This window comes from Bombus affinis, chromosome 7 (genome assembly GCF_024516045.1).
Source record: "Bombus affinis isolate iyBomAffi1 chromosome 7, iyBomAffi1.2, whole genome shotgun sequence".
Lineage (NCBI taxonomy): Eukaryota > Metazoa > Arthropoda > Insecta > Hymenoptera > Apidae > Bombus > Bombus affinis.
This window is the reverse complement of record NC_066350.1, coordinates 9,326,485-9,340,582: the sequence shown is the minus strand read 5'-3', so window position 1 is coordinate 9,340,582 and position 14,098 is coordinate 9,326,485. Positions and strand designations below refer to the sequence as shown.

The 14,098-nt window shown below is 45.3% G+C and overlaps 1 protein-coding gene across 4 annotated transcripts in view; it reads left to right on the top strand.

Annotated features, from left to right (window-relative positions):
- The first annotated feature begins 2,143 nt into the window (after positions 1–2,143).
- LOC126918545 (proton channel OtopLc) overlaps positions 2,144–14,098 on the top strand; it is a 36,569-nt gene continuing 24,614 nt past the window's right edge. Inside the window, exon 1 of one of the 4 annotated variants that reach the window (XM_050726563.1) lies at positions 2,144–2,168. In XM_050726563.1, coding sequence (XP_050582520.1) covers positions 2,159–2,168 — 10 coding nt within the window. In that variant the 5' untranslated portion in view covers positions 2,144–2,158. Of the gene's footprint in view, positions 2,169–4,599; positions 4,737–7,157; positions 7,300–12,914; positions 13,430–14,098 lie in introns of those variants that run through there. The other 3 variants (XM_050726565.1, XM_050726564.1, XM_050726560.1) reach the window with 3 other exon arrangements.

Genomic DNA, 14,098 nt, shown 5'->3' with positions numbered 1-14,098 from the left:
ACGATACCCTTCTATGTCACGTCTCTAAACTGTACTTTTTCTATGTCCGCATATTCTAGTTCCTACGCAATGTTTGTACTCTTATACCCTTTGTACTATTTGTACCTTACGAATTGCAATACACTCGTCCGCAATAATAACTTACTTTCGTTCTTTGCCACCAAGCGTCTATCGTCCTGTCGCTATTAAAATATTTCTCGAATATGCACGTACTTCGAATAATGAATCCAAGATACCTGAAATCTGAAAGCATTTACCGTATCCATCTACTCTGCATTTATAACGATCAGCAAAATTACTAAGACGTCACGAACGTAATATTCAGATGAACATTTTTTCTTTGATGCTTCCCTCGCTGGTACAGGTGGTTCTATCTGCAAGTTGTTCGACGCACATTGAACAGCACAGAGTCGCGAGTCTAGGAGGCCGAGCGTCGACCTAAATACCTACGACTATGCTCTCGATTTCAGAGTCCGTGATCTCTCGACGTTGAGATAGGCCTGTCACGAAGCCGCCACGGTCATTCCACTAGAACAGGCTAAACTAAATCAAAAAAGAAGAAAATCGAATCATGACGCGACTTTCACCGAGCAAAATGCATCTAAATCGAGCATTCTCGACCATGATTTCTCGTGTATGCTATGCTCGCGTGCACAAATGTTCGTATAGTATTTACGCAGTTATGTTCGCGTACGGAACTGTTTTAAACAATCTTTTGCATAGAAAATCGAAATTTTCTAAATACGAGAATATATTCGTGCGTAAAGAAGTACGATAGCGCGAAGCCTTGCGTCATAGACATTGAAGCTTTTTAATTAATTCCTCGCTAATCACGCTCGTTTGTCGCGACTATGTAAAATGGACAAGGTCAGTCGGCGAAACGGCTTCAGTTAACGTGCGTATATCGATGCATCCTTCGTATACACTGGATGCAACTGGTTTCCGTGTTACGTGCGTGGTCTTTTAATAAGGAAGTCGCCTTAATTGTTCATAAGGTGAGTATAACTTTGTCTCCGTCATCTAGACTTCTAATCTGTTCTCATCTACTTGTAACTCCGTCATTTTCGCAGTTGCCTAAAACCTTGTGTAAGATCGTTGAAGTTTCGGGACAAAGCACTTAGTACACCTTTGCGTCCCCATTTGCTTAATTATGCAATTAATGGAAAGTTTCAGCGAAGCTAGTACGATGTGCAGGACCATATGCATAGTTGCATCGAAGTCTCATAATGCAAACCACTGCGGCCTTGTCGCGTAACGTAATGAGGAATCGTATTATGTCAATTTGTTCGAATCGAATGAGATTGCGTGGAAGATATTACATAATCGCATAATTCTATGTGTGCAAATGAATTTCTCCTTTTTCTTCTTTTTTACTTTTAGTATACATGAGAGTAGAATTAGAAGAATATTAAGTACGTGAGATCAGAGTAGAAGGAAAGCATTTCGAAGAACAGATGAACAAATATACCGAAATACTATATAGTATTTTAAATCCTTTACAAACGATATAAATCTATTTATAGTAGATTTAAATACTATTTTATTTTCCTCAGATACAATACAGTGCTTTAAACTCTATGTATACTGTCATTTATTGGAAAACTGACAAATTTTAGTTTCATCCTTAATATTATAGTTTACATTATAAGATATACATGATGCTGGCGAAATAAAATTTTATGATAAAATAATAAAAAAAAAAATTCGTATGAAACGTCAATGGATGTTTTGATATTAGTTATAGCGGTGTGAATTAAAAGTGAAGAACGGTGTTCGATTAATAATTCTCCGCTTTTAAGTACTATCTTTTATACATACGTATGTAGCAAGTAGTCATTCAGAAGCCTGGCGCCATAAAGTTTACAGCACGATCGTTCATGGCGGTAATCTATTGCACCTGCAGAACCATCCAGTAACCTCATTAAACATCTTGCATCCTCGCTGTCCGCGATAGATTGCAAATTGCGTACAGCGTGCATACTACTCGCGAGCACGTTCATGAAACACAGTTCTTATCAGCATTCATACCCGGCAGAAAATTCTTGCGAATAATCGAACGTTTTTATAGGTTTCGAGAACTGATCGTGAGTTTGTTACAAGAAAATCGTGCAGTAATTATAGAATGTTTGCGAAGATCCGGTGATCACTGTTCGTCATCATGTCCGATGGTAAGTATGCGTCTTTACACACACGCTGTATTCTTTTTCCTTCGTTTTCTTTCTTGCAACAAAGATACAACAATTAAGAAATATATATTCTTTATTATAAATATCTCGTAAACCATTGAACATTCGGTGAACCAACTGAACGCAAATGACATATCTTTTATCTTCTTGATTTAACCAATGACACTTGTCCTGCCGGGATTAAGTTAAATGATCAAGTGAATTCGCAAATTGATCTGCACATGCAGGAGAATTAACACGGGCGATAGAGTGGGATCGGAGAGAAGGCGGCTGGGTGTTGAATAAAATCAGAGACACATCTTAAAACATAGCACACATGCAGCTCATTTTTATCGCGGCACGCGTGAGAGAAGGGTAAGAGAGCGTTGCACAAGAGAGCGTGCGAACACAACGACCCTTTACACGCCTGCAATAATGTTCACTCGTAAGTGGATCGTTGGTGTGTACCTTGCTCTCTTTGCTCGTTGTTCGCTCCTTCGCCGTTCTAGATATTTTTGATTTTCGATAGCAAACAGCAAATAATAAATAACAGTATTAATAGCGTTCACGATAGTAGCTACGTTTGTTTCGATGGAATTAATTTACATCGACAAGTATCCATACATCGGCATTTTATTTTAAACGAATCAAATTTTACGAAATTATACAGGAAACGAGTAGTGGAGTTCCTCTTAATGATACAGGTTGTATAAAAAAAATCAGGACGATCGTCTCTCATGGTAAGCACGAAGCATCTGGTGAAGCGTGATAGAGGAAACCCTCGACGAGCCAAACATTCTGGTGGCTGATCGTTCGTGAGCCGGTCCCCGTAATTAAGGGCTAAATTCAACCCTCCTGGGCGTTGTCGGGCTCCCGTCGCTTCGACGAGGGTGTACTTTAGCCGCCAAACTCTTCGTAATACACTTTGGTATCCATCGTTACTGGAGCCCGTTTAAATCGTAATGGAAAAAATCAATACCCAGGAAAGAATATCCGAGTCCTTTGAAATCTGTACCTACAGTCGAAAACCGAAGCTAGTCGTTTTACATCTATGAACGGAAAAAGGGATTTTTCCATCACTCTTGTACAGTGTTCGGTAATTTACGACCGTGCAGCATCGAAATGCCACTAGAACACATAGAAATTCGATCGCCAACTATACACACCCTTTCAACCGTTTTTCCAATTTAAAATTCGACATCGACAAAGGTAGAACGCTTTAACCAAGTGTTATTCAGGAATTTCAAAATTGTTGTTCATCGCTGAGCCAAACCAGCTGAAATAAAATTCAATAAAATCGTACAGACCAGGGGTTAAAAATTCGATACGGGGAGCCGAAGTAGTAAACGACGTCCAAATAATCGCACCCTATAGCGCGAGAAACGAATTTCCGATACACGGCAGAGACGAGAAATTCGGGCAGCGTCCTCCAAGTTCTCTGGCTCCGATTAAGCCGTTGCTCTAGCCACTCGAGGCCGCCCTGCGACGCAATTGCATCGCTGGAAGATAAAGAGCCACCGGTCGCATTCATTCTGCCGCTGGACTCTAACCGCTCGCGAGGAGGAGGTTCCAGGTCGGTCGCGATGCTCCACGCGATACAGAAAGTTTCGCTGTCGAGACAAAGAATAGCGACGGATGGTCGACGATAAAAGCGGGAGATAGAGTCTCGTCGACAACCGGTGCGATTCGATACAGAGAACCGAGTGTATAGAGCAGAGGGAAAGTAAGAGAGAAAGCGAGAGAGAGAGAGAGAGAGAGAGAGAGAAATAGAGAGTTGCAGGGTGAGCGGGCTGGGTACATCGTCGGGGGACAGGCAAGCGTCACGGAGTGGAAAAGCGTATCGCGGGGGTTAAGGTATTGATCGTGCTTCCCCATCGTGCATGGGGGTGGCTTCGCGCACGGCGACCCCCATAACCGTTGCGTCGCCATTACAGCGCCATGGATCGTACGGGGACGGAGCGGCAACGACAGTAAAAGCGACCGAACTTCTCCAGCTACGAACCGTAACACGCAGAAGGGCTCCGAAGGGGGAGCGTTTTCCCGTTGATGGGAAAAAGACGGGTTACGAGGGGGTGTGACGAGGACGGTGACCAACCGTAAGCTTGCTTGGACAGGGACGCGAGAGGTGAATGAAAGAGGAAAAAGGAGGGAAAAGACGGACGTGGAAGAGAGAAAAACAGAGAGAGTGAGAGAGTGCGAAAGAGAAAGAGAGAAAAAGAGAGAAAGAGTGAGAGAGAAGCAGCGTAGAAGTCGCGTGCATGGACAGAAAGGTCTGTGTGGTTCGCGGCGAAGCTTCCGGGCACAGCGCAAGCTCCGAACACCTTGTTTACATTCGACGAATGCCGCAGAGGAAGCACGTTGTTCGAGGAAAATAACCGAACAGTTGGTGAGAACGTGGCAGCGTGTCGCTGGACATAGTACTACCGTTCCATTCGACCGACGACGAGAAGGGAGAACGTGATTACAAGATAGAATTCGCGGGAAGATTAGAATACGGGGGTGAAAACTGAATCGGGCCATCTCCGCGACTCATGGCGTTCTACGAGCGCATCGTTGTTGCTTAATGGACGGGTGAGTACGCTTGGCGTAAGTGCACGTTGAGTGGCTTTTTTGGTTACGCTGTTTCTCTCTTGCTTACCTTGTCCGCGCGCGTGCCGGTTTTCTATTTGTCTGGATATCTAGTTTCGTCTTGAATGACGTCTTGATTTAACGCGGTTTACTTGTCAGCCGAAAATCATGTAAATGAGAGAAGACAATGGTAGGTACAATCGCCTCTTCTTTTTTTGTATCAAAACGTTCGTCGACGAAAGACACGGGAAACGAATCTTGGTTCATTGAGCAAACGCCGATGAACGAAACGCGACCGTAAATTTTTCCCGCGCTCCTCTATCTAATGACGCACTCTATAAGTTGTTCAGCGAAACGCTCAGCATGTTGCATCAACGCTCGTTCATTTGACGTCTCTGCACGAAGATTCCAACAAACTGGATTTTGAAGAAATTAATGAACTGCATATATAATTGTCGCTCCTAACCTTAATTACGGGCAGAAACTCGAATCGCATTACAAATGCTTTATGGCGGACGCGATCATGGCCAATTAGAGAATTTATGGCTTGGCCATATCGGTTGCGGAAGGCGTGAATACGACGCGATAAAAAAAAAAAAAAAAAAAAAAAAAAAAAAAAAAAAAAAAAAACTAAACGACGTGAATTTCGATTCCGCGACGCTTTCGCGGTCAACGACTTTTCACAGCAAAACAATTTCCACGCGAGCTTTATCGATCTCCAAGCTAGTCGCGTGTGACGAACGCATCAGGTACCGGCGTAAGTACATAACAAGCGGGATAATAGCATCGGAAGTCGAGCTATTTACTTGCGTAACACTGTTCGATTAGGTTCTGCTAATCGATAAACGAACGTGACAGACAGATCGGCGTTAATTAGCGTCCCTAACGTGGAAAATCGCTTAATTCTTAACGATTGACCGTTTCTGCCTTTCCGCACGTCTAATGCCTATACTTTTTCATCGATTCCTAGTGCACATATCTATCATACAGAAAATTGTAAAATGCTTTAAGAAAGCTTCAGTCGTGCTTAATTTCGATTTTTTTAAAGTGTACATTTTTCGGATTAAACGTACTGTGGAATGCGTGCAATCTTCGTGAAAAAAGGCCGTAATCGATAGCGACCAATTAACGTGTTCCCGCCATTAAAAGCTCTCGTTGTGGCGAAAAAGCCGCGAACTCGAAATCTGTCGACCTTCCGGTACCGACAACGATTCAGGAGCCAAAAATCGAGTCAAGGTCCGACAAATAAAAACCACGGTCTCGTTCGAATACGTACGCGAAATTGGGTGTGTGTATGTGTGCACGCGTATATACCGGGTGTCTAGGTTCATCGGGCCGTGGCATTGAACCGTTGTGTTGAGGTCGGTGGAGAAGTTGGACGAGGGGGTTGAAAATGTAATGTGGGAAGGGATGGCCGACCTGCCGCGAACACACGTTCTTCTTTCTTTTGAACGGTCGTAAAATATCCTCGTATGAAACTCGAAAGAAAGTTCTTACAAATTGCCAAGAACGAATTATTTAGTTTGCGGAAAATTAATAAAGGAACATAGATTTTAGAAATTCAGAGCTTCTAAAATTTAGAAATTTATGATTGCGTCTTTTGAAATTGTACATCTTAGTGAAATTTTTCTCTGAATGACTCGTGTTTGCATAAATCCTAAGGCGTCAATTGTGACAGCTTTGATACGACCTAGGGCTAGATACAGATGCGTCTAATCCGACACAACGTTCTTTTCGCTCCGAGTCGAAGACTTGCATGACAAAAGCACCTACTCGGTGACGACCGACACACGTCAAAGAATCTTGTCGCACAGAAGGATACTTTGCAGTGTTCAAGATTAAAGTCGCGAAAGAAAAAAAAGTTCTGGAGTTTCTCCTGGGAACTTCATCCCTCGAGAACAACGACGACGCGAATTTTCAGACTGGAAATTCCTCTTAACAATTCGTACCTCGATTCGACACGAGCTAATAGATAGAACGCTTGTGTCTCGTGTTACAACACGAATCATAAGAATTCAACGTGACAACGAGAACACGAATCTCGACGATAGCAGAAGCGATTCGTTTCGCTTTCTAAAATTTGTCAGACGTATTCGTAATATTTTACTAGCGTAACGCGGAAATATTCGATAGAAGAGCATGTACCGATCGATGGTGCAAAATTTCGTGGACGCGAGAAGCGTGAAGCGACAAGAGCCGAGGGGAAGCCACGATTCGCGAAGAGAAAGGAGCGAAGTATCGGGCGCCCATCATAAAACCACGATTATTCGCGTTCGAGCCGCCAATCGCGACGCGAGTGCCTCGCTACGCGGCTCACAATTACGAGATTCGCGTTTCGAGAGGGCTGACGTCGGGGAAGTCGGATAAAAAGTTGCTCGTACTTCGACGCGCAGTATCCAGGTGATAATTTCAAGGAAAATCGAAAAAAGCGTTTCTCAGTGAAAATTCTTAGACCGTCAGTGAGCGAAAGTTGAATCGCGTGGCTTCATCAAGGAGCAAGTTTTCACAGTGAATATTTTTTCATTGGTTTTTTTTTTGTGAAACGAGATCGAAATTCGTTATGGAGGTAAGAAACTAATAAAATAGTAGAGTCAAGGAATATTGTAACATTCTCAAGGACATACAGATCTTTAATTTAACATTATTTTCTGAAGGCTACGATTAAACAGAAGATCTCAGTGATTTATTATACGAAAATCTGAAGTTTTAATTTCAGAATATTTCGTCGAAAATACACGTTCTTCATTTCTTGTTCTTCGGTCGCGACGCTTTCCGCGATCTGGTGGAAACTCGTACTAGTTGCGTTCGTCGTCGCGCGAGAACCGCTCGGATAAACCCACGGTAATAGATCCGTCGTAATAGAATTTTTTCCCAAGACGAACGTGGGATCTGATCGAATGTCATCTCCTATTTCACAACCTCGTCGGTTCTCCGCGACGATCTCGCAACTGGTCTAAATATTCGTTTGTTGGAATATCGAGCGAAGTAGCAAACGCACGGAAAACTCGGCGACCGTTGTTCCCGATTGCCGCGCACCATCCATCTCAACGACCCAGTTTTTTCCCTTCAAACTTCTCTCTCTTCGACACATTTTTTCCTTCCCATTTTTCCCCTTGCTGTATTTTTTTTTCTTTTTTCTTCCGAGCACCGCGTTATATTCACCGTTTCGTCAAACCGACAGAAAATACCGAGAAGCGCGGAAAGCGGATAATATCGGACGGGAAGAACAATGGCGGTTGTAATCATCGTAACTACTGCGATTATTATCTTGGGAGCGCGATACCGCTCTGCCACAATATCGGCGTCCCAAAGCCGCTCAACATCGGTGCCTGAATTTACGATCGTTAATGCTGTAGTCAAAAGAGCGAGAATAGCGAAGAATGGCATTCCGAATCGTCAAACGGCAACGCGAACCGAATAGTCCGACGATCCTCTTTTTCCGTAGAAAGGAGCACCGATGAAAGGAAACCGAACGCTTTTGATTCGATTAAAGGTAAATTGGATTGAATGAACTCGTAACCCGAATAAAAGTAGAATGTTTTGCTTCCATTGGAATCGCGAAACAATAGGCGAGCACGATCCTCTGATTCGTAACAGTGTATAGACGCGTTATTGCTTACTCCATTTTCCCGGAAGCAACCGTGCTGTCGCAAGTGCAATTTTATTACATCTTATCTTGAATCATCAAATTTTATACTCGACAAAGGAAAACATTCTGTTACTTTCTTCGAATTCTATCGAAATCCTAGAATTTTTATATTTCAATCTCCGTCTTATTTCAAGGAACGAGAAGACTTTTAGCGCATCAAGAAAATTTTCAACAGAATACTGAAACGAGAAATCGCGCGTGCCGATAGCAATTATTTTATATTTGACCGATACTTGTGATATTTTTTAACCGCAGAAAAATATAATTGCTTCGAACGAACACGAATTTTTGTTCAATTTCAAAGATCTCTTTATTCCATAACTGTAGATTGAACCTTTCTTTGTTCAAAGTAAAAGTGTCCAAAAATACCATTCATCTCGAGATCGCCTATTCTTATTTTAAAAGTTCGATTCTAAAGATGCTACGGTTCATCCAGGTTCATCTGTTTCATAAATTATATTCCATCGTACGTCTTCGCATCCTTTTGTCATTGCGTATCGTATTGATATTTCCTTTCCGTAATCTGTTCTTTTTCGCATGTGTAATTCGATGTAGAAGAGCGAACCACTTTGCTCGCCTCTCAACGACGACGATAACAATATCCAGAAATCAAATCCGGACAGACCACGGTTTACGCAGTTTCATGCGCGAATCTCGAATTGGTCCCGGGTGCGGAGGTTCGGTCGAGCGAGGTCGCGGTATCTCGTCGGTGGCGCGGTTGGGTCGATGGACGGTACGTGGGCGTCGCGACGCCGGCGCCGGCACGAAGCTCACAGGTGGTCGCCATGCAGTCTGGCCGTGTTTCGTGTCGGGTACCGCGGCAGCAGCTCGGCGTGACGGTTTTTCGAGGTTCACGACCGGCCGACCGAATCGATCCGCCGCCTCCGCTGCCGCCGTCACTGCTGCTTCCGGCGTCCGATTGTTGTGACGCCGCGTATCGCGCCGGGAACCACGCCGCTGCCGGCTTCCAGGCCTCCTTGTCCTCGACGACCTCCACCAACAGGACCACCGTAAGCCTCCCTCTTCGTGTTCGACCTTAGACAAGACTTGTGATCCCTGCCCTTCTCCTAACCCTACTATGGTACCGACCTGCGTAAAAGCCGCCGCGAGGACGTGTGCCCGAAAAGCGGACAAGTTCGATAAGGCAGAGGAAAGCTGGATAGGAAATTATCTGGAGATTAAATCCGATAGAATCGCGTTCGAGAGAGACGAGAATGGAGTATGAGATATCGATAATGGCATGTCGAGGGTGGTATACAGGAACATCGTGGTTGACAGGCTGGTTTACGTGCTACTTCTCACGAGTGGATGTTTCTCTTACGACGACATAAAAGAAAATAGGAAAGTGGTCAAATTAGGGGGGATGCTGCGAAGGGTGGTGCGTCCTAACCTATATCGAGTCTCTTAACCTATACTTCGCTCGTTCGAACTGTCGTAAATAAGAAAATGTTTTTTCCAGAGACTCGGGTAGCTAGAAAATTATACCAAAAAGAGAGAATTGTACTAAAAGAAGTAGGCGAGTTTGGAGTGAGTGGTAATTTCCTCTGGATAAAGAAACGAGTGAATCGAGCGCAAACAGTTCTATCAAGATACTGTTATTGGCGGTTTCTACCGATGAGGTAGAGATATAGAAATAGAATATTAGAGCGGTAAATCAAGAAGAGGGAAAAGGTAGAATATACTAAAAGCAGCAGCCTATGGAGCCGAAATACTCAGGACTCGGTCGATATTTTCCGAGAACGTCGAAGGGGCGGGCATATCGATCAGGTTCGAGGACGCGAGTACGGGCGGAGCCGGCGCGATAACCTCGCGATGTTTTTGTTTCTCCGAGACTACCGTACTACATATCTGTGACCGTACATTCTCGTATGGACTGCTCATTGAGATCTCTCGCTGCCTTCCAACCCGATACGTGTTGCTCGGCCGACATCACGCCAATCCATACACACACACACGGACTTCCTGCGCAAATCAATTCCCTTCCCGAAGATTGTCGATTCTCTTCCACGCGTCATTCATTATTCGTCGAACTATTGTTTCTCAAAACGCTCTACTTTACCCATTCTCTTTTTCATTAGATAACACGGTAAGCAGAATTTTCGCAAAATTTGTACGTTTTCCGGACACAGAATCCCGTTGTCAGCGAAACGTGGAGGAATTTAAGAGGCTGGAATTCGATGAACGCGAGAACGAACGTCGGAAGCCGAGAAACGACAGGATCTCGACGCGCGGCGCGATTGCATAGGAGGGCGTGCTTCATTTTTAATTACATGCCCACTTTGTTCCCCTCGACGTCGCAACTTCTCGCCGCTTGGCAATTGCTGGCTTCCGTAGCCGCGAACATCCGACCGAGGTCGAACAACGAACTTTCACTCGCGATTCGTTGCCACGTTCAAGCACGGCAGATTAAGAAGACACGGATTCATAAAAACGTGCGTCGGATACACATAGCTGGCGCGCTTCGGTGATCTAGTAGTTTAAATTAAATGCTCCAACAAGAAACTGGGTTAGCCGCTCGCTGGAGTCGAGTTCCATTTCCGTGTTCAACGACGCGCATTTATATGCTCGGTCTTTTTGTCGCGCGCAGGCTATCGCGGACGACCGCGAAAGAAAACAAAGTTTGCGTGAAAACTTGAGCGGACGAACGTCTTACATCGGTGCCAAGGAAATAATTGTTGACAGCGAAGAAAGGTTGGCTCGTAATTGCATCCTTACAATATCGCTGCCGCTTGTTTTCAAGGGGAGATATACTTCCGCGATTAGCCTCTACGACCCCTTTCAGTTCTGACGTTAATTCTCCACTTCGTGTCGTTACCTCGTATCTCGATGCGTTAAGAATCGAGTAATCAGTACACGGTGAAACAACCAGGAATAATTAAAATTACTCGCGATAGAGCGTGTCACTGTGGCAGCTCGATTAGAGAGAAAGAGCATTCGAGCTGGTCGGTTCGTTTCAAATCCGCCATTTCCAGCAAGTTGTTCGCGAAGAAAGCTCGTTTATCGCGCGCTTTCAAATATGGAGGAGAGCTTATTCCGGGTCGACGATTTTCGATGTGTCCTCGGCGCTTTATCCTCGTCAGACGTTTGTACACGAAGGGGAAGGATAGAGGCAGGGGATGAGGGTTCCAGTCGATACGCGAAATTGAATCGAAAAGCTATGGAGGCGAAAGGCTCTCTCTCGAGCTCGAAACAAAACATTCAAACAAATCGCGACGAAACGAGAGCACGGAGGGAATATTAATAAACGAGAACAAGACGGAGGAAAAAGGAATATCGAGACTCGTTCTGGGAAGAGCTCCATGGGCTATCGATATTTCAAATGCGAGAGCTCGGGCACAGAAAGGAAGCACAGTTAGCTTTGAGTATCGTGGAAAGAAGAAATTAATTAGGCATCAACCGGCGATATTAGCGATTTACACGGAATTCTTTAGTCATTCGACAATATGGTAATTGGCGATCACGTTTCTAGAATTCCATCGAGAGTACGACGACGGTCTCGATGGTGGTTTCATAATCGAGAATATATTAGCCGGCTCTATCGATCGATCGATATCGGCCTAGCGGTTTCTTCCGGTCTCAGAGGTTCTAAACGAGCATCGAGTTCGATCCATTACAGTATTCGGATCGACGATGAGGTAACTCCAAAGAAAGAGCACGATCAGTGATACGTTTGAACCGAAAGGAACGCTATTCCGGGACGCATTCGGGATCTTTGATCTGTGTGCACACGCTTAAAGGATTTACGTGACCTGCAGGGACTGGAGGAGTCTGTGATTGTACGTACGTCCACGGTGCACCGGCCGGATTGAACGCGTCGCCCTCGAGCAATTCCAGAGGGTGTTCGTTAATCTGGCTACGATTGAAAGCGCGGATAGGATTCGATATTCGAAAGAACGTGCGGCGAAAATATAGAGCGTAGTCACGGAAGGAAAAAAGTAGGATGAAAAAAGAAGAGAGAGAGAGGAAGAGAGAGAGGAAGAGAGACAGAGTGGATGACCCGGAAGGAACGAAGCGTCATCGATCCCTTGATTCTAATAAAATACGCGTCATTTTGTCGATTCTGAACGTTAACGCGAACCAGAGGGCACCCGTCGGGATGAGAGACAAAAGGGAGCCGTGGAAAAAACTGATATTCATCGCGCACGCGAATTGTTCTCAGATCTGAAAAGCGACAAGAGAGTAAATTAAGTCTCCTATCCCGGTGTTCCATTAGCGGTGCTAACGTGGATCGATGATGAAGAGGGGGATACTGACGGGGGTGGGGTTGGTGAACGCGTTCGCTGACAAGAGAAGATCTGTAATAGCGATCGGTGAATCGCGTAGAATGGCGGAATGGCCGTCGAGCGTTCTGGCGGCCGGTATCGGCGTCGACGCCGTCGTCGGGCTCACGAGCGAGCAAGCGTCGTTCGAAGGCAGGTACGAAGGAAGGGGGAAACAAGGTAGCGTGGGAAGAGGCAGGTAGGGGGTATGTGGCAAAAGGCAGAAATAATTCCACATTTGCCGAGCTGGCTCGCACGTGTCACACGCCTAAGACCCGCACACGTACGCACACGTGTCCTTTTCCGTTTCGTTCGCCACACGTGAATAGACAGAGACATACCACGCCGACTGCCGAAACGGGAACGAAGGCGAACAATCAGAGCGAACTGGAGGTGGAAAGGAAACGACGGAGGAGCCAGCACGTACGGAGAGGATAGGGGGAAAAAGAGGGATAAAGATAGTGCGCGGCAAATAAAAGGGGGAGAAAAAATATATAGGAAGGAGAAGGAACAGTGATAGCCGACCACCGAGGATCGTGATTAAAGCTTGTGACGCCGACGAACCGCGGATTTCTAAATATATAGTCGGCGATGTGCAAGAATAGGAGGCAAGCAGCACGACTCGCGATCGCGTCTCGAGAGAGAACGAATGGAACGTGAGCTTGCAGTGGGCACCGCGACGCCGCGGCGTCACCCGGACGCGCGTTCGGATAGGTCAGTTATCGGGGAACAAACTAGCTGCCGGCGGGTTCGCGTTAGAATCCTGTATCAGCCTTACTCGCACACAGGTAACCAAGGATTTTCCGATTACTTTACTTCTCTATATTCCTTTTTAACTCCTTCTCGCATTCTTTGTTTATATCGGACCATCGATTCTTCGTCAAAACTCGATCACCTTTTCCCCGCTGATTTACCAACGACCGGCCTAAAATTGATCGCGAGTGTTCTCAGTGCCGACTAGCACCGCGTTTTCTCGCGCTCGTTCCACCCCTTCCGTGCTTGCTCTAACCGGACCGATTATTCCATTTAGCCGTTGCTGCACTTGTTGAATTCCCCCTTGTACGATTCAACACCACGTTCAAAGCGGCAGCTCGTACTCGCGATACGCGTCACGCCACCCCTTTAACTTTTCTTCCAACAAATTGATCGATTAGACCAACGATTCCGCTATCTACGTGTCATCCACTTCGCTCCTCACTTCATCCCTGTATTATACGTTTAATCACGCTAACTAAACAAAAGACAGAAAACGGAAAAGACGAAGTATCTCTTGATGACTCGAGTCTTTTTCTCGGCAGCTTCATCGTCCCCTTAGACCCTCCTTTGTTCCTTTCTCGAGATGCTGCCGTGTATTTACGTTGCGGTCGGTCGTTGCCACCCTTCCGCCAGTAGTATTTTCTTCTTCTTGCCCGCCTCTTCGTAGAGATAGCTTGCAATCGTGACTCGAGGTAGGTCAG